This window comes from Rhynchophorus ferrugineus, unplaced genomic scaffold (genome assembly GCF_030347505.1).
Source record: "Rhynchophorus ferrugineus isolate W39M unplaced genomic scaffold, kcgeb_rfMv2 rfM1, whole genome shotgun sequence".
In the NCBI taxonomy this organism is placed as follows: domain Eukaryota; kingdom Metazoa; phylum Arthropoda; class Insecta; order Coleoptera; family Curculionidae; genus Rhynchophorus; species Rhynchophorus ferrugineus.
In genome coordinates this window covers 61,940,138-61,960,142 of record NW_027472580.1, presented here as the reverse complement: position 1 = coordinate 61,960,142, position 20,005 = coordinate 61,940,138, and the positions used below count along the sequence as shown (strand labels likewise).

General features: G+C 29.1%; 5 protein-coding genes and 1 non-coding gene across 7 annotated transcripts in view; 2 read left to right on the top strand and 4 right to left on the bottom strand.

Moving 5' to 3' along the window:
- The window catches only part of RapGAP1 (Rap GTPase activating protein 1), a 642,055-nt gene extending 639,712 nt beyond the window's left edge, over window positions 1-2,343 (bottom strand). Inside the window, exon 1 of the mRNA XM_076398221.1 lies at window positions 2,228-2,343. The gene's annotated coding sequence lies outside the window, so the exon portion shown is untranslated. The remainder of the gene's footprint in view (window positions 1-2,227) is intronic.
- Window positions 2,344-2,728: 385 nt separating this feature from the next.
- On the bottom strand, window positions 2,729-2,835 carry LOC143189365 (U6 spliceosomal RNA). The gene has a single exon (XR_013003824.1). It is a non-coding gene; the product is annotated as a U6 spliceosomal RNA (small nuclear RNA).
- Window positions 2,836-3,141: 306 nt separating this feature from the next.
- LOC143196225 (cytochrome c) lies at window positions 3,142-4,742 on the top strand. 2 transcript variants are annotated; one of them, XM_076403912.1, is made up of 3 exons: window positions 3,142-3,281; window positions 3,788-3,988; window positions 4,096-4,742. In XM_076403912.1, the coding sequence occupies exons 2-3, from the start codon at window positions 3,808-3,810 to the stop codon at window positions 4,239-4,241; spliced, it is 327 nt and encodes a 108-aa protein (XP_076260027.1). In that variant the 5' UTR covers window positions 3,142-3,281; window positions 3,788-3,807; the 3' UTR covers window positions 4,242-4,742. The 2 variants fall into 2 exon arrangements, with proteins under 2 accessions (XP_076260027.1, XP_076260095.1); XM_076403980.1 differs by having other exon boundaries at window positions 3,193-3,303.
- Window positions 4,743-7,609: 2,867 nt separating this feature from the next.
- Window positions 7,610-8,679, top strand: LOC143199160 (cytochrome c). The gene is made up of 2 exons (XM_076408974.1): window positions 7,610-7,943; window positions 8,445-8,679. The coding sequence occupies exons 1-2, from the start codon at window positions 7,763-7,765 to the stop codon at window positions 8,591-8,593; spliced, it is 330 nt and encodes a 109-aa protein (XP_076265089.1). The 5' UTR covers window positions 7,610-7,762; the 3' UTR covers window positions 8,594-8,679.
- Window positions 8,680-10,249: 1,570 nt separating this feature from the next.
- RpI135 (RNA polymerase I subunit Rpl135) lies at window positions 10,250-19,942 on the bottom strand. Its single transcript, XM_076397733.1, has 15 exons — window positions 19,785-19,942; window positions 19,396-19,725; window positions 19,107-19,346; window positions 18,881-19,053; window positions 18,537-18,829; window positions 18,193-18,484; window positions 17,861-18,135; window positions 17,539-17,805; window positions 13,138-13,424; window positions 12,924-13,080; window positions 12,587-12,783; window positions 12,068-12,167; window positions 11,688-11,998; window positions 10,562-10,726; window positions 10,250-10,505 (listed from the first exon to the last, which is right to left on the bottom strand). The coding sequence occupies exons 1-15, from the start codon at window positions 19,851-19,853 to the stop codon at window positions 10,287-10,289; spliced, it is 3,375 nt and encodes a 1,124-aa protein (XP_076253848.1). The 5' UTR covers window positions 19,854-19,942; the 3' UTR covers window positions 10,250-10,286.
- On the bottom strand, window positions 14,007-15,162 carry Dak1 (cytidine/uridine monophosphate kinase Dak1). Its single transcript, XM_076402941.1, has one exon. The coding sequence runs from the start codon at window positions 15,035-15,037 to the stop codon at window positions 14,402-14,404; it is 636 nt and encodes a 211-aa protein (XP_076259056.1). The 5' UTR covers window positions 15,038-15,162; the 3' UTR covers window positions 14,007-14,401.
- Window positions 19,943-20,005: the final 63 nt, after the last annotated feature.

The following is a 20,005-nucleotide window of genomic DNA, read 5'->3' as shown; positions in this document are numbered from 1 at the left end:
TTCGTAAATGCCGTAACGACATTCTTGTCACTAATCATTTTTAAATTCACTTCAAATCACCAAAGGCATCGGGTTGTTTTTTTACTCTCAAGTTCATTATTTCTTCAATTTGCTATTTTTTATATATTTTCTATAAAATATCTCTAGATTCGAATATGAATAACGATAGTACTCATCCCTCTAGACAATTAGCTTAAATTAAATTATTAGAAAAGATTTACATGTAAATCATAACTGATAATTTATAAATCTATTTTGGAATAGATATAAAGTACAAGGAGGGAGTTCATTTTCGAAAAAATCAACACAATACTTTTGATTGCATTTAAGCACAATAAACAGTAGCTTGTATAGTTATCTACCTGAAAAAGATTAAAATAAATATAATGAATCAAAAATGTTTGACATTTCTTTCGTAAATTCTTCACAAAATCTCGTAATAGAGTTTCGTAAGACCTTTCTTTTTGACATTTGTTTTTATATTATAGACTTATCATACACATATCTTGTATGAATTATTATTTTGTATTATTGCAGCTTTATTAATCATTAATCTCTATTTGTAATTGATTTCATCACCAGGGGAGCCTTCAAATCGACATACCTACCATTTTTTGTTATGTCTAACTAAGGTTATGTTGTAGTAAATAATGAACAATGCTTATGAAAATATAATAGTACACAAAAGTTATTTTCAATAAAACTTCTCCAAGACAATACAGCTTGCCACAAACTATTGACTCCAGTGAAACATCATGTATTTTCGTATTTTTCACTTGTCCGTCCATTGTACACATCAGATTCCCTTTATGTTTTTTATCAGAGGCTTCAGAAAGAAAAACATTGACGAAAATAATCTATATCTAATTTAAAAGCAAACATTTTAAAAACAAAAAAATTGATAAGCTACGTGCACAACCTTATCGTATGATATAAAGGTTTAACAATATAAGCATATAATATACATTTGGAATTCACTACTGAACAAGTGCCGGTTTGGTGGCGCAGTGGTTAAGGCGACAGGATGGTCCTCCTACTGTTACGATATTCTCGAGTTCAAATAATGCTGGGGCATGGATGTATAGGTAGCACTGGAAAAACCGACAAGGAATAACCATCCCAGTCACGCCAAAAACCAGGCTGGGTAAAACCGTATGTCTTCCTGAAGGGTCTCTAAGTTGGTCACTCTTCAGTCGGTAGGCTTAATGCCAAAGACCGTGGTTGGGAGCCCACGTTAAACTGTAGGTCCAGTCCAGATAAACCCTCGTTGGTAAAAAGGATACTTTAAAATATAAAATAATAAACAAGTACAAAATAAATAATTAATTGATTAAGAATAAGATGTAATTAAAGGGATCATTTTATGAATGACATCTAATTTTAACTTTTCCCCAAAAAAGAAACGAAAACTATACGTCCATGTACATTTACATTACTTTTTTTATAATTTTTACGTCAATTCAAATTTAGAAAATATTTTCGAAATGTTATTAAAAATTTATGATTCCAAACTAACTTTAATTTTATATTTTTTAATATTATTTTAATAACATTTATTTACCTTATTTTAATAATATTTTATAACTAATTTAATACATATTTAAATATTCTTATTTTTATTATTTTTAATTTATGTATTTTTTTTTTTTGTTATATTTTAGAGTTTCCTTTTTACCAACTAAGGTTATCTAGAGCTACTGTTTAACGTGGGCTCCGAACCACTGTCCTCGGCATTAAGCCTATCGACTAGCGAGTAACCAACACCAGAAGAACTATCCTGTCGCCTTTAGGTCCAATTAGATATCGAAGCCAAAAACTAAGGCCGACATTTTATGAAGATGTGGAATTTCATAAAGTTCTTATAAATTAATTCATATTAAAAGACTGTATACACAAACTACGAAGAAAAGCTCTATTAAATTAACATTATAAGAATTAATATTTAAATATTTAGTTATGTGTTACCTTATAAAATTTATTATAAACTGAATATACTTATTTTAATTCAGTAATTACATTTTATTAAACTATTTTAAAAATTTATAATTATTGTTACGTTATTGCTTATAATTGTTTCCATTATTTTGTACTTATATCATTATTATTATATAAACGCTTCTACTTAAATACTTAATAAATCAGCAATTTAAAAATTTTTAATTAAAGTATAATTTGATTGAATCTTTAGGTATCATAATAAAAAAATTAATTCTTGTTTTTAACTTACTTTTAAAATAAAGTGCTCTGCTTAATTTCCACAAAACAAATTAAGAACGTAAAACAGTATATAGCAACGAATTGTCATACGGGTATATCTCAACAATCACTGACTTATAACTAAACGAATTAAGTAAAAAAATAATTCTCAACCATTGATACCAAGGCAGGATGCTTCTGGTTTCTTCACCATTAATATCCGTTATACTCAAAAACCGCATACTAACACCCATGTGTAACATAAATGTGCCTACATTAAAAATAAACTGATACTTTTTCGCAGAAAATTACCTCTTCCATTTGACATTCTTCCATTATATTTTTACTTAATGAATAAATGGGGTTCATTTTTTTTTCAGGATAATTCCACATTAACAGATATTGGAAAGGAAAAGGTTTAGCGACCAATTATATTTCATTAAATTGATCCAATAAAACTTTAATAATATAAACACACATCCTCAGCTAATTGGAAATTTTATTCAATGAATTCATATGGTGACGAGTCGCAAAAAATGTGGAACGCTTCACGATTTTGCGTGTCATCCTTGCGCAGGGGCCATGCTAATCTTCTCTGTATCGTTCCAATTTTAGTATATGTACCGCCGAAGCGAGTACGATTGATGTTGCCTGTATACGATATATAACTCTAGCAGCAAACGAGATACAACAGTAAATTATAACATATTAAGCGCTATCTATGGTACATCTACTATACTAGTTAAAATATAGGAAACTGTAATTTAAATAGTATATTAAAAATTCGCTCAAATATTTAAAATTTTTGTCAATTGTTATATAATAATCTAATATATATTTATTAGATAAATAAGCATATCTTTAATTCTATCTTTTCCATTAAATAACATATTGATATTTGGATATAAAAGGTATATAACAGAGATTATTGGTCTCTTCGTTCCACTTTTACTTTACGACAAGGATAGACACTACTACATATTTTACAATATTATAACAGAATAGGAACACTCCGCCAAAAATTCTAGCCCGCAAAAATCGATCATTCGATAAGTTGCTGTTGTGTAGTTGCCTTTTGATATACTGTAAGTTAATTTACCTGTTATAGTAAGTAAAAATTTACATTTCTGAGCAAAATAAAACAACGTAATTTATCGTCCAAAATATATTTAAAGTTACTCTATTATGTATTTAATTTGAATATACTAATTATTAATAACGGTTATGTAATATATTAAATCAGGTAGAATGCATTTTTTTCGGTCACTTTCAAATTATTTATTCAAAATCAAAATGAATGGCTATTAAAAAATAATTTTTAGATTCTCTTGTACAGCAAAATTTGATTGTGCAACTTTTAAACCCCATTTTAAGGTTACATCTTTACGGAGATTTTCTAACCGTACTTTGACTTTTGACACATATGCAAGGGTAATCCCGAAAATATCACGTGTATGACGTCATTGTTAATACATTTACAATTGTTTCATCATAGTTTATATAATCCCAGATACGGGATTTCAAGGTCCACATAATGATCAGATTAAAGAACACGTGGCCACTGCTTTTAAAACGTGTGTTATTGTTCCAGTTTACTAATTTTCCTGCAAAATGGGTGTACCAGCTGGTGATGTAGAAAAAGGAAAGAAAATCTTTGTTCAAAGATGTTCCCAGTGCCACACAGTAGAAGCTGGTGGCAAACATAAAACTGGGCCAAACCTACATGGTTTGTTTGGTAGAAAAACAGGTCAAGCTCCAGGTTTTGCATACACCGATGCCAATAAAGCCAAAGGTATGTGATCAGTGAATACTTGCTCAGTATCACTTTGAATATATCATGTTTATATTAACAAGCATTTTAAATATGCAGTAATGTTTAACAATTTAATTTCATTTTAGGTATTACTTGGGGTCCAGATACTTTATTTGAATACCTTGAAAACCCAAAGAAATACATTCCTGGAACCAAAATGGTGTTTGCTGGTCTTAAAAAGCCTCAGGAACGTGCTGACCTCATTGCATACCTCCAAGCAAGCACTAAGTAAAATTTGCAAACATAATGTTGAAGGGAAAATTACAATACAGTTAAACATTTATTAGGATGAGAAGATAATTCTTTACTTTGTGTCACTGGAATGTGTATATGTTGTATAATTTTTTAAGAAATTTGTTAACACAACATTTATTTATTTTTACATAAGATAAATGATACAAAGCCTAGAATTACAGTGAATGTAATAACACTTGTACATTTATCACTGATATAGTTTTATTATATCAAAATTGTTCATAGGTACAGTTTTCTTTATCTTGTATTGTTATTTTCCAATCATGACAGAGAATAGTAGTATTTCAATGCATACGAAGAACAGTTTTAATCACGTGTCACGTATCATTGACTGTACAAATTAGCCAATTTTATTTTTAAGTATAAAAATTTAAATTATTTCTGTACAATATGCCTTGTGTGTTTCATGTCCATACAAAATAAATTATTTATGTCCAATATTCATAGTCTGTTTGTTTTAATAAATATAGAAAAATAATTTGCTATTTCATTTAAAATATTGAAAGGTGAAAAAACTATTTAGGTTTTACTTTAAGTTTATTTGTATTATATACTAGTTGATCATTACTTTGATAATGATTGTTAATATATGAAATTAGAACTAGGGAGTCATGATAAAATAAAAATTTAAGAAAGAAAAGGAATATATATATATAGTTTAATTTTTATATTTCTACTAAGAATATATGATTACTATTTTTTAAAAGTGTATTTACTGTTGCATACAAATTATATTTTTTCTATAATAGTTTCTAAAATGGACCTTTTATTGACATTTTATTTTCTGACTTAAAATTCAATTAACTAAATTTAATTGAAAAAGTGCTAATTTAATTTTTTATAAATAAAACCAAAAATAATGTAGTTGATTTATGATTCTGTCAAGGTGTCCAATAAATTTAAAATGATTAGTGCTTCAATGCCAGCTTCTAATATCAATGCAGTTTTTTCTGATATTAAATGCATTGTATTATTCAACTAATTAAGTGATATTTATCAAGGATAACTATATTTTATATTGCGTATTCATATTGTACCTCCTAAATATATTTTCTAAAGTTCTTCATTTATTAGATATAAAATGCTTGACCTTTAAATAGGCACTTCAATAACTAATTGACTTACACATTACATAAGCACAAAAAACAGTTCATCACGCGCTTTGCTTTTGACAATATTAATTAAAACAATTAATATCTGATATTTTTAGTTTGAAGTTACTTTACTTGTAATATAATATCTAAATATGATTTACTTAATAAGATCAAATATTCCACTCTATAATAAATTTGTTGTGGGTACAAAAAGATTACTTTCCATAGAATTAATTAAAATGGAACAATTATATGACAGCTGCCACTATTCAACTCCATAGAACGAATAATAAAATTAGTCTCTTTCAAAGTTAACTAATTATTATTTAACATTTATTTCACTGCAAAAATTAAACAAATAAAATATAAATATTTATGTATATTAATGTTTTTGCACTGCCGAGTGGTTTCCTGGTTGCACTAAATAAGATATGTGACCAACAACAATATATGTTTTCGTGGGACTTTTTTTGGGGTAAGTACATGGACGTGCCATTTATACATATAAGTTCTTAATATTGTAATTTCCTAATATTTAAAGATTTTTCTAAGTAGTATTAATAATAATTTATAGAGAAAGTTTTTAATATTTATAAATATATAAAAAGTCATTATTATTTTTTATATTCTTTAGATGTTTGCCGTTTATCGAGATAGCTCTGCAGTTATACAGCCGATACGTCTTAATATAAACATGTTTTAATACTAATTAATATCAAAGATAAACAGTCTACTCTTTGACAATACAATCCTATGGTTTACAATTATTTATATTTGACTTATCATTTAAGGAGAAATGGATTTAAGAAGTAGATAAAAAATGTAGATTTGCCAAATGTCTCATTTCAATAAATCTTGATTTATTACAGTTGGATTTTCATGTTTATTTATTTTACTCTAGTTCTCGTGCGCTGCACAACAAAGAATAATATTTTTCTTATTCTGGTAGGGATTTAAAAGTTCTGCTTATATTTATTGTAGTTAATTTACAAGTACATTTAAATGACAAGTTAATTCCTATTTATTTATTGTTGTTAAGGGGGCATGTTAGACAGTAGGAAAAATTTGAATTACATAGTGTTTAAATGATTTCCATTTAAGTCAATAATATGTTATACTATCGTAGAACTATTTGAGTAATTTCTTATTGACTTTACGTTTTTAAGAGTATGAGCTTTTGACGTTAAATTTCGACCGACAAAGGTTGACCTTGTTGAAAATCATTAATTAGTTAATATTCAATAAATATAATAAATTGAAGTAAACATTATTATATCATAAGTATTAATTCAAGTCTTAAAATAGGTCTAAAAGTGTGCATTTCTATTAATATTTGTTTTTTTGCTGTGCTGTTCCTTATCTAAGCATGTTCACAAAATAGTTAAATTAAGACTTATTATCAACAGTAAGAGTTAAATACGTTATTTGAAGTTACTGGATCCACCTCAAGAAAAAGATTAATTTAAATCGCAAAAAAATTACTAGGTCGATTATCTGTCATTGTGAGACTTACAGAACTGTTCTTCCGAACTCAGGCTAGGTATTGATGATGGTATTATCAATACCTGATTAATCGCACCTTATTTAATTTAAAAATTAATTATAGAATATACACGCAAAAGCTAAGCAAAAAAAAAACAAGAATTCAAAGAAGTAGTTCGCAGAAACAAAATTGAACAAAAATAATTCATTTCAGTATTATCATCGAAATTAATCAACTCAACTGCGGTAACCTTGTGAAAATAGGAACAAGAATCTGACTGATTTTCTTTAGCTATTTTAACAACTTATTGTGTTACGGAAATATTTTTAACAAGTGGTTTCAAGATTTGGGTATGCCAACATTCCAACAAACAGCCAGATTTCATTCGCAATTAAATCTAAAAATATTTAGCGGCTTGAACACCTTTGCATATTAACACTTTTTAATAATTTTTCTCAACTCAAATAAAGACTGAGAAAGTTATATAATTAAACAACATTTACAAATTTATTTTTATTTCATATCCAACTTTTGAAACATGTATTAATTACAAGATAGAGCATGTAAAATTTACATGTGTAGAAATATTAATTAGGATTATTCGCCTAGAGTGAAGTATGATCAAGTACACATTGTATTAAAACTTAATATAATTAAGGGTTTAATTCATGTAAAGATAGTGCGTTTAAAGAGTACGTTTTCGCAATATGTACTTCGATTGCACAAGATTAATGCAACAATAAAAACGTCGAGGGATGACGTCATTGTTAATATCTTTATTCTATTTGTATTTATATAAACTAACCTCTCCGCCTTTGCTGTTTTTATAAATTCACACGTATAATATTGCGGTTTCTATAAGTTGTATATATATTATAAATTGTGTTTAAAGTTCCAGTTGTTTGTTAATTAACATATAAGATGAGTTTACCGGTTGGGGACGTCGAAAGAGGAAAGAAGATTTTTATCCAAAGATGTTCGCAGTGCCACACTTGTGAACCAGGGGGTAGACATAAAACAGGTCCTAACTTACACGGTTTATTCGGAAGAAAGACAGGCCAAGCTCCTGGTTTTGCTTACACAGATGCTAATAAAACTAAAGGTATATTGTAAATTATTGGTAAAGTAAATTTGTAATATTTTTTTAATATAAATATATAATTTTAAAATTTTATATTTATTTGAAAATCTGAAGTCTTTTTCTGCCACTTAACATAGAAGAACATCAGAACTGTACTAAGTAGTGCTTTTAGTCAAATCAACTTGATTTAGCTAATTTAAACACACTTGTAGACATAATAAACAGATCTTTTACAGAGATAATACCTATTTAATACTGTTTGTAAATACCTTTATCTACCAAATGTTTACTATTTGAAATTTGAATAGTAGAGTAACTATTTTTAGTATATATACTTTATTTAAACTACAATTTATGAGTTTTATGACTTTAGTTTAGTTTATGTCAAAGATACTAGTATAAAGTGCATAGATTATGTTATATTTATTGCGAATAAATCAGCACGATTTAATTTAAAGTTATGCTTAAAAGGATTGCATTCAAAATATATATTTTTTGATCACTTTGAATTTAATGTTTTAGATATCACATGGGGCCAAACAACGTTATTCGAATATCTAGAAAATCCCAAAAAGTATATCCCTGGAACAAAAATGGTATTTGCTGGGCTCAGAAAGCCTCAAGATCGAGCGGATCTCATTGCATATCTGGAAGCATGTTCTCGATCTTAAAATAAAACAAAGAGCACAGTGCCATTATTTGTAGAATAGATTTTTGTATATTCATAGTACATGAAATAAAAATGTGTTTAAGGTTATTAATGTTTTTATATTCACCTGAAAAAAAGATAGCATATTGGTGATTATGATGCATGCACAATCATGTGATATTATTATATTGCATTGTAGGAAATATCATTTGAAATGTCATTAGGATTAGTCCAAAGTTAGATATAAATGAAATTAAATGAACATAGTTAATATGAGTGAAATATTTTAAATCTAGATATTTTATATTAATGTTAGTCTAGGTATCACTAAAACAAGATATGGCGGATAGTAGTGAACAAATCCAAGTTCCTGTTAAGCTTACAACTTATTAAGTAACTATTATAAAATTATTCCAAAACTGTTGCAAATCAATATGTTAGCGCTAAATGAAGGGTACTGACATATTCACATTAACATGAAAACATATTAGGAATAGGTTGTTTGATGGGTAAAAGGGCATAATAAAATGTTTAAACGAAATATAATCTACGGGTTACATGTTCTGGGTATTTCATATCAAGAGTCGTACGCTGATTCCCGAAGAAAATATTATGGAACACTGTAAATTCACCTCGAATTGGAGATTAGAAACAGAAGGTTTGGTTGGCGTAATGGTCACGGAGACAAGATGGTCCTCCTACTATTACGATAGTCGCAGGATCCAATCCTGCCGAAGCATGTTCGTAAATTTATATTTGTGATTGTCCAAAAGGCAAGAGTATAAAATCAAACAAAGAATCTGATCCCAGTAACCAGGTTGGATAAGACCGGATGTCTTCTGAGATGATCTCCAAGTTGGTCACTCGTCAGACGGTAGGCTTAAAGACGAGGAACAGTGATTTGGAGCCCACGTTAAGCAGTAGATCCAGTTTAAAGAGAGACTCTAAAATATAATTAACAAAACAAAAAACATATTAAAAATTCTGGCCGTCATTTCGTCCTTAATACACGTGCAAGGAGCGAAAAATAATATGTTCATTATAAAGAATAAACCACATAAGCTACTTAGAACCCCTGATTGCTCAACTGGACTCAACGTAATAAGTGATTAAGAATATAAAAAATGTTAATGGCATCACTGTTAAATTAGAACTTAGAGCGTGATTAAGTGTTATATGAATTTGATTAGCTTTAATTGGGGATAAATTATAAAAGCTAATTCAGAGTAAATTAATACCGAATTATTAATTAATATTAGGTCAACTCTTAGCATCTTCATAATAGCGCTAAATTGCAGATTATATCTGGAAGCATATGTAGAGCTAACTCATCTCTATTGTACAAAATTTTAACTCACTTCATAATTTTATAAAGATAATAATATTTTAATCAATTCATTAAGTTGACTTATGAAGCTCATGTTAAGATATCACTTGTTATCAATTAATATTAACTGGAGTCATTTGAATAATCAACACATTTCAAAATATGGTATTATTCTGATAAATATTTTACTCAAAAAAAAAGTATACTTTGTAGGTAAAACACAATAATGTTCGATCGTTTCAATCATTCAAAGATAATAAGACATAATACCCAAAAATATTTTAGGATCAAAGTTCAAGTTTTTCAATTATTACGTTATTTATTTATCAGGAAATGAAACATTTTTAGAAGACAAATTATTAAAATATTTTATTCCCTATGTAACTCATCAGATATTTTCACAATTTATTTTAACTCTAATATTACATGAAGCCAATTCTGCAACAAAAAACTTAAAAATATATGGAATTTGAAGTTGGGAGATGTTGGATCCGTCGTTGCATAATCTGCACGATTTTTTTGTTTCAACCAAATGTGATTTATCGGACTTTTTAACTATCACAGTAATCGGGCTCAGAATAGATCCACATTTTATACAAATATTTACCTAAAAAGAAAAAAAAAGATAGTGTTACTAAATTAAAAATAATCTGCTATATTTACTGTTGTTTTGTCAGAACAATTAAGTAACCTATCTTGTAACAAGAACGAGACCCCGTGACTTATGAGGGCGTCTCTTTCCATTTCTCCAAATCTTACACCACCACCTTTTTTCCTTCCCTTAATTGGCTGTTTGGTAACGACATCAACTGGACCAGTTGATCTTACCTATAAAAATTACATTCAATTAAAAAATATTATTAATTCGATATTTAAGAATAATTTTTTTCTTTTAATCAGAAGCAAAAAAATATGAAATATGATTAAATGGATTGGGTGGAACTGAGTCGCTGAAAGCATCGCAAAAACCTTTGTTTTTCTCAAACCCAATAGACTTATAATTGAGTTATATCGATGCAAAAAACAAACATAAAATACCTTTTATCAAAAAGTATTTTATTTTCTTTTTTAGTGATTTGAACGATAATATGAATACTTTCAAAAATATTCACTTTAAATTCATCTTCAAATTGTTAATTTTGAAAACCTGGAAAACTGAATGGTTCATTAAATATAAAACTTATGAGTTTATTTACGTCAATATTAGAAATGATCAATAAGCGAGAGGTAGATAAAATAATTTATTAGGTACGGTATTTAATATTAAATGTTTTTTCTATAAAAACTATCGTATTCCGCTGACTATAGAATTAAGCATGTATTTCATAACAAAAAATACATAATTTTTATCCCTTACGTTTGATGCGATAAACTAACCAACTTATAGGTCCCGACAAAAACGGTATTGTCATAGTGTTTTGTCATTTTTTTGTATCTTCTTCATAAATAAACTTCTTAAATCAACTCCTCTTGCTCTTAGATGATTGTCATTAGCTATTTGACTGAACTGTTTTTACGAAATGTATTCTATTAACTGAAACCTGTTGTGGTTCGCTTTATTGGAATGTAATAGAAAATTGCTTCTATTCAGAATATTTAAAATTAATTGATTATAACAGGTACTTTAACATCTACCACGGCTTCGTTATATTCTGACTTCAGACTAATATATACATATAGATTGTATGCTTGTATGCACCATAAAATTTCTAAACATTTATGGTTAATTACCACACCTAATATTTCTAATTTTCATGTTAATGTTCTTTTTTTATAAACACATTTTTACCTGCCACTTATCTGACACCATATGTCTTAATCTTTGATAGTGAACAATTCCAAAAAATATCATAGCTGACATTTCTCTACCGTCAATTCCTGAATATAAGGTTTCAGTCCCATAATAGTTATATCCACCCATTTCTAAAAGTCTACCAAAATAGTTAATTGCTGTATCATCCTCAGTAAATCTAAATGGAGTGGCATCATGTACCAAACCGTGTAACGCTGCCGATTTACCGGCCATAAGCTCAATCATCATAGCAATAGTCATTCGAGAAGGAAAGCCGTGAGGATTGAAAACTATATCAGGTACCAATCCTAAACGAAAATAAGTATTAATTATGCATCTGTATTATAATAAATGATGGTAACAATCATTGGACCTACCTGTTTCTGTGAAAGGTAAATCTTCTGACGGCCATTTTTGAGAACAGATGCCTTTTTGACCTGCTCTACTGGCAAATTTATCACCAACACTTGGGTTACGCTAAAAAAAGACGATAGAAACTAATTACTAAAATAAATCTTTAGTAAAATTCGCAGTTTTTAATAACATAGTTGAACAGTACATATATAAAGCTATATTTTTTCTACTTTTTTTAATTAATGATTCAAATATAATGCTCAATAAAGGTCGCTGTTGAAACACAAGCAGGTTGACGGACCAATGAAGTCGCCGGCTCAAAATCCATACCAAACAATATTTTTTGTGGACGTATTGGGATCTGATAAACTTCGTGTGGATAGGCATATTTAATATAAGATGTGTGTGAATATAGCTATTGATTCAAAATGTGCTTCGTCGCTGAAGATTATTTTTTGACCAAAATTTCACCACAAAATATTGACCCACGTTTATTGAAATGCTCTCTATATAGTATATATACCGAAAATAAGTAAACTTACCGGAACTCTGTAAGTAATACAAAAACATTTATTTGATTTAGCAGCAAATGTACCACACATCTTAATGCTATGAATGAAACATTCTTCTTTGCCTTTAAAGCCTACCACGACGTACATCGATCTGTCACCATTAAAATAGGAATATAGTGGTTCACCTTCGATCATTCTTCTCCCGATATATGGCAAACCATCCTCATCTGTAAAATATGTTTATCTGTTATGTTCCAAAGTTTTTATTTAATTTTTTATCATATTTATTTTGTTATGTTTAATAAGATAATAATTACCATACTTTGTTGACTGTTTTTGGATACATTTGTAAATATAAAAAAATTACCTAGATGTTTTGCCAAATGTTCACTTTCTGGATTTCTACTAAAATATGAACTTTCGTGATCAAGCTGTACAAATTCTGACTTATAAATTGAACCATGAGCGAGGCCTCGTTCTTCTGAAGCTTTGTTTATAATCATGGCATCTTCCATGTCGTATCCCTGCCAATGAGATTATCAGTAATGTTAATTGCAAAATATAAATAAATATTGTATTACTGTATAACTAATGACTGCAACAATAGCATTAGTGCCCATGGCGAAATCATCCAAACTTATTTCATCATGATGGACTGGCCTAAATAATGGTGTACTTGGAGTTTGCAAACGATAAAGTTTGGTTTCAGACTGAAGATCCCAATTGTGACATGGCGTACCCATAGTTTGTTTACCCATCTGACACTGGTACATATTTCTTGGGCTTTGGTTGCAATCAGGCATAGGTATTAATTGGGCCAAGTTAGACATGAATTCTATTTTAGACAATTCCATATGCGTTGTTACACCTATAAATTATCCACCGTTTAAAAAGAATTGACAATAAGATTTTAAACGATATATATTAAGATATTTGAACTTTAAATAATAATGTATTATTGGTCGATCAAGTTTAAAATAAAATTATGTATATTACAAGAAATCAAAACTATTTTTATAAACAGATTTATTGAAAATTTTATTGGCGATATATGCGTAAAAGAATATTTAGAAATATTTTTTCACAAGACTAATTTTTATAAAATATCATATTGATTACAAAGTTTTGTGTAGAATTATTAGTTTTAAACCAACAAAAAGTCTATTTTTGCTTACCAAAATTAAACAATATCGCTAATCTGTGTGGCCAGGTGTAATACTTACTTCAACCGTTATTATTTTACTAAATGATGTTAAGAACAAAAGTATTAATTAAAACCTTTAGTCACATCAAGTTTGATATCCAGGTTATTCTAGTAATTATGTTATAAAAAACAAGTTCATATACACCTTGTATATTGTGATGTATGCTAAACAACAATTTAATTATAGTGCCATTTACCAATATAGTTACTGTAACTTCAAGGTTGACAATAAGAAAACCATAAATATCAATAATTTAATATTCTTTATTCACAATTTACTACATACAACAGTTAAGTTTTTGGTTCTTCATCTGGTTGTCTTAAAAATAAATCACATATAACAACACAAATATCATTATTTAAAAATGTACCAAATTCTATTAAGCTTATAAAGAACTGACTAGCCCATATAAGGTTAGTTATGTTTAAAATTATATAAAGAAATTCTTATTTCTTAGTTGCTGATCTTAACACATACACTTAAATATGTACTAATGTCAATAAATGAACTGATATTAGGAACATGACTAAGAAACATTATCTTAATTTTTCTGTTTGCTTATCTATTGTTATCTTTGAATCAAAGTGAGCTATTATTAGGAATGATAAGATTAAATTTAATTTAATTTTGCTATATTGCATTATTTGTCACCAGATCCTGAACGAAACAATTTTTCCACATCACTAAATACTTCATCCACAGATCTAGTTGCATCAATTTGTCTCACTAGATTAAGGTTTCCATAGTAGTCTATGATGGGTTTTGTTTCTGTTAAATACGTGTTTATACGTTTTCGAAGACTCTCAAGATTATCGTCTACTCTTCCACTGGTTGCACCCCTTTTTAAACAACGATCAGTACAAACCTCCAGTGGACACTCAAATACTAATACAAACTTTAGATTTACTTTCTCTGCCATAACTCTGTTCCAACCTTCCAAATTGTCTTGGTTGCGAGGGAATCCATCAATAAGAAAGTTCTCTTTACCAGACTGCTTCATAGCTTGCTCTAACAAGCTGCAGGTTATTTCTACCGGAACAATTTTTCCTTCCTTAATATAGCTTTCTATCAACTCCCCAAATTTAGATCCCGGTTTTGCTCTCTCTTCCCGCAAGAGATCTCCGGCAGATAGATGCACATAACCAAAGTTTTCGACTATTTTAGTGCACTGAGTTCCTTTTCCAGCGCCCGGGCCGCCCAAAACAAAGATTACGTTGGGAGTCATCTTGAACACGTTCTTTAAAGATGTTGTAAGTATACTAAGTCCGGAAAACATCGAACAGAATAAGCGACGCGCTCGATTTGTTTTGTAAAAATGACGAGGTCACATAACCTCGATATTTTGCGATATTTGACATTTAATGATTTGGCACTTCTTTATACAACAAATATGTGTAAAACTTATCTACCATGAGTATTGATTAAAATTTAAGACGTATAAAAGTATACATATACGTTTTTGTCCTAAAATGTGACTTTGTAATTTTAAATATAGGGAATTTTCATTTCACATTTGACATTTGGTTTCCAACGAGTGTAATTCGACTATGAATTATATAATCGAATTTTATAAATTAAATATATATTATATTAAATATTTCAAAAACTCATAACTTACTTTTCGATACTTACATTTTAGTGATAATATTTAAGCGAATTATCATTTCGTTATTTAAAGAGTTTTTCCATTTTCATTTTATCGATTAAAATCAACACTTGAACCGGCAAGACGGAAGCAGACAATTTATTGTTTTATATGATTTATACTATAAGAATTTAAATCTCAGTTTAAATTTTTTGGTCATCAATCCATAGCCGGCACTCTGGAACAGTGTCTACTTAACCAATATTCGACGTTCGTGTCGCACCTACTTCATTTTATGAATACATCTCTACATAGCTAGCAATCGACCGCAATCGGTTTCTCCTCGGACAATGTTACTTTTCAGATCACCTTCTATGATCTTGATCCAGGTCTTTTTCGGATCTGTTTTCGATGCCTCCCATTCATCCTTTCATTCAATAGCCATGCAGTTCTGGAGTGTTCTCAACTCTGCACAGCTTAGATGAATAACTTCATTTACAATTTGTCTCTTTCTAAATACCTTACCCGTAATTGCATCTACTATTATAATGAAAAACGCTGAAGAGATGATATCTCCTTGACGATCACCAACTCGGATCTCGAATTAATTTGATAAATAAATTCGCATTCATACGCAGCAAATGCTAATTTTTTGGGGAACATGTTAAGCCTTTAAAGTTGCCCACAGTGAGGGCTAGTATATACAGTAGAAAGCACAGCAATTGTACAATCCATATCTAATACTGGCGGAGTACGAAAAGTTTTTCTGCACAACTGCAATTTAGCTTCCTCTTCATCTGTTATTTCATTACTAGCCCATTGAAATCTCATTTGCATGATCTTCATAAATACTTTTCCAACAATTAAAACTTATTGGCAGTTTTTACAATGTTTGCTGTCTCTTATTTCGAAATGTCGGAATAATTGCTGGTGTAAGTACAACGCGAAGACATTGAAATAATGTTTTCCCACAATCCTTAATTCCTTTAGATTGTCATCAGGAATCTTGAATCAGGTGGGTTATAACTACAGAGTGGTATAGAGAACTTCCTCCATCATTAGAGACAGTTATTATGCAACTTTATGATGGATTCATACACATTTTTAATGTTGTGGTTAATCGATTTACTCCTATCCCTTAATTTCTTAAGCGTTTAGTGCTTTTCAATGAACTATAACAAACTACAAAATCGGCAGGCATAGCATTCCAGCAGGTTTCTCAGTCTAGCTTTAGCATTTCCTAACTTTTGTATTTCGTTTAAGGTATTTTCAGATGTTTTCTAACGTCTATTATTGGTCGGCTTAGCCTCCTTTCTTGAGGAAAACGCACATGGTGGCATGCAATTCGGCAAGGTTAAAGCTTATAATAAGAAAGAATTTTAAGCCTAATATCTTTGTGTAATATATGCTACAATTAAATATATTCCACTAAAGCCAAAAATGCCCAAATCAAGTATAGCCTGTAATAGCTGTCAGTTTGGTGATACAAAATATCTAAACAGGCCCAACCCAAATAACGTACTAGAATCGAATGTCGGGGGGGCAAGAGAATTTTAAGAAGAAGTTTATAAAATATAATAAAGGATAGTGTTCCTTAAAATTAAGTGAGTGTTTTTATTTTTATATATGAAACGATATTAAAATGGAAACTGAAAATGGTTAAAACATTATTAAACGAATTTAATTTTAAGCAGTGTTATTTAATATTTTGTGATACTTTCGGTTATTCCCGTATTGTTGGAATTATTACAGATTTATGGCAGATTTGGATAAAAAACGATTATGAATAGTATGGTCACGTAAAGTTATATTTTACACTTTTTGTAGAGAAAACAAATTAATGTTTAAAAAAAAAATGTTAGTGAGTGTTAGTTCTTGAGATAGTCTGTATATATTTTAATGTTTTAATATACAGAGATTTATTATTTTAATTAATGTTATGTATAAATGTAGTTGATCATTTCTGATTATATTGAAAAACAAAACGGCAAAAACAAGTTTTGGTAACATATCGTTTTTAAATATGTCCTATTATGAGAGAAATATGATTAATTTTTTAATACATTGTGGTCGAATTTTGACCTCAGGGCGGTCACTAATCTGTCTCTACAGGCAATAGCAAGGAGAAAGTAATCAATATCTGACATTTAGAAACAAACACTAATATTTAATATAAAATAAATAAGACTTACCTGCATATGCTTCATCTGGACAGACACATATATCCAAATAAACTTGTTCAAAAGTTCCTACCAACTCAATCTTGTCAACGTAAAGATTTTTCAATGGTCTCATCATACGTGAGGGACCGGTAAATAAGAATATACCAGGATATTGAGCTTTTATTTTCTTAAATGGGACCAACACTATTTCTAATGTATGAGGAACTTCTTTGCCTTCTATTTTTAGTAATCGCAATTTATTAACTACCTTTGGCGCTATTTCTTTTAATAAATAGCCTGTAACAATTGGTTTAATTAATATGCATTCAGTTTAAATATTCCATTTTTATACCTATTATTTTTCCATCAAGCTGTACTACATAGCTATTATTGATATCTTTACTACTAACATAATTAATCGGAACCATTCCAACTTCCGAGAGAATAATTGGTATATTATTAACTTTTTTTTGATCAGGTGTGTCAGTAATAATGCATTTCATTGTCAAGTGATTTAATAAACCACAAGGTGATCCATCAGGTGTGTGCACTGGACATATAAAACCCCATGCATCAGGAAGCAATTGACGAGCTTCTGTGGTTCTCATCTCTTGAAAGAATGACCCTCTAAATAATAAACATTATAATTGAAAGGTTATAAATAACTTTTACGCCGTTACATACCTATGAACAGCCCGAAAATGAGACATGTAACGCATTCTGTTAATATTCTCTGCAATTATACATAATCCCTTATCTTGCATTAATCCTAAACCACTTATACTCTGAATATTTCCTGTTGCTAAAAACAACCTCAAACTCTGTTCAAATCCACCAGTCCTCTTGGCAGCTTGTAATATGTCAGTCTGAGCAAATTTAAATTTTGTGCTTAGTGCTAAACTTTCAAAACTTCTTCTTAACTGACTTAGCCATACTTGCAATTTTTCTTTAATAATTTGTAGGTACAAGTGACCACCTAAGAATATCAACATAAAATATGTGAATGCATTTTCAAACTATAAAATCACCTTGCAGCACTTCTTGCATCATAACAGCATCAGCACCCTCTATTTGACATTTATCTTGTGCAAATTTAAACAATTTTTGAGTCATAAAAACTAATAAGTTGAATTTATCTTCATTTGAATCTAAATGAATTAAAATACATTTCTTCAACATTAGATCAGCAACTTGTATATCTGTGTACCATGAAGGGCATTCATAAAATTTTACTCTAAACATTTTTCCTAGATATGCTTTGCAATCTTCATGGGTATGGAGTTTCTCAAGATGTATCAATCGCAACATATTTTGACAACAACTGTAAAATTAAGTATTAATTGACTGTATTAAAGAAATATATTATTCTTACTCTACATAATATAAATCATCTTCAAATCCCTTGATCAACTTTTGGTAGATATACTGATCAGTATAGTTACATAAAGATTTTAAAAGTAAACATAGCGGAGCATAATAGAGCACCTTATTATTGCTAAACATTAGTTTAGCAGTACCATCTGTCACATAATGTAGTACATTATTCTAAAAAATATATATTTATAGTTGTTATACAAAATAATAATAATTTCCGTTACTGTTGCTGTTTCATCCTGCATAACACATCTAATTGATACACCTACATCTGAAAACAGTGATCCTCTGCCTTTCCAACCTGATCTCTTTATTGCAATAGGATAATTTCTTCTAGTCATTAACAACATTCTTATAAGTTTTTCTAAACCACTAACAACAAAATAACCTCCCCATTCCTGCTCATGTTCCCCATGTTTCACAAGTTTTTCTGGATTCAGATTCTCTAAGTTGCATCTGTTTGACTATATATAGGTAGTTAATATACTATATAATATATATACTATACCATACTTTAATCATTATTGGAATATTTCCCAAGTCTTTTGTAAATGGTTGTTGAAGTTGTCCATCAACATACCACTCAACATCAATCAAAAATTTTCCACTATATGTTGCATTTCTTTGTCTACATTCTGTTGGATATATTAAATTATTTGAAACTCCTACGGTACCATAAGGTACTTGCGGTTTTCCTAAGCTACCTCCTGTAATGACAAATTTAACTCTTCTTTCATTTACAATAAATTCAACAGGGCTTAAATTTTTTATAGCTTTGGTTAATCCTTCATTAACCATATAGTTGAAACTAGCTATATGGGGCTCTCCTAGTTTCATTAAGAGCTAAAATATAACCTAGTTCTAGCACGTGTGTTAAAACTTAATTAACAGTTTGTACAAACCTCATTTTGAGTATCTGGAGGTTTTCCGAAATTCGGATTAGTAAGATTTTTTAAAGTAGGATTTTTCATTTTTAAGAACCAAAGTATTGAATTCAAATAGTATACAGTTTAAAATTAAGGTTAGTATACCATATCAAAACATTTCGATTAATAGATAACCAGTAAAACATATCGTTCTCGTTCATAATGTTCTAAAATTGAAAAAAACAAAAAAATTCATT

Bases quoted from the DNA above. Each gene is read 5' to 3' on its own strand.
- Dak1 (XM_076402941.1), bottom strand. From the start codon at position 15,037: ATGTTTTCCGGACTTAGTATACTTACAACATCTTTAAAGAACGTGTTC.
- RpI135 (XM_076397733.1), bottom strand. From the start codon at position 19,853: ATGAAAAATCCTACTTTAAAAAATCTTACTAATCCGAATTTCGGAAAA. The intron at 13,425-17,538 runs GTAAGTCTTATT...GATAATTTATAG, and splicing joins TCCAGATGAAGCATATGCAG to GTGTAACAACGCATATGGAA. The intron at 10,506-10,561 runs GTAAATATAGCA...TTTTCTTTTTAG, and splicing joins ATTGTTCTGACAAAACAACA to GTAAATATTTGTATAAAATG.
- LOC143199160 (XM_076408974.1), top strand. From the start codon at position 7,763: ATGAGTTTACCGGTTGGGGACGTCGAAAGAGGAAAGAAGATTTTTATC. The intron at 7,944-8,444 runs GTATATTGTAAA...TTAATGTTTTAG, and splicing joins AGATGCTAATAAAACTAAAG to ATATCACATGGGGCCAAACA.
- LOC143196225 (XM_076403912.1), top strand. From the start codon at position 3,808: ATGGGTGTACCAGCTGGTGATGTAGAAAAAGGAAAGAAAATCTTTGTT. The intron at 3,989-4,095 runs GTATGTGATCAG...ATTTCATTTTAG, and splicing joins CGATGCCAATAAAGCCAAAG to GTATTACTTGGGGTCCAGAT.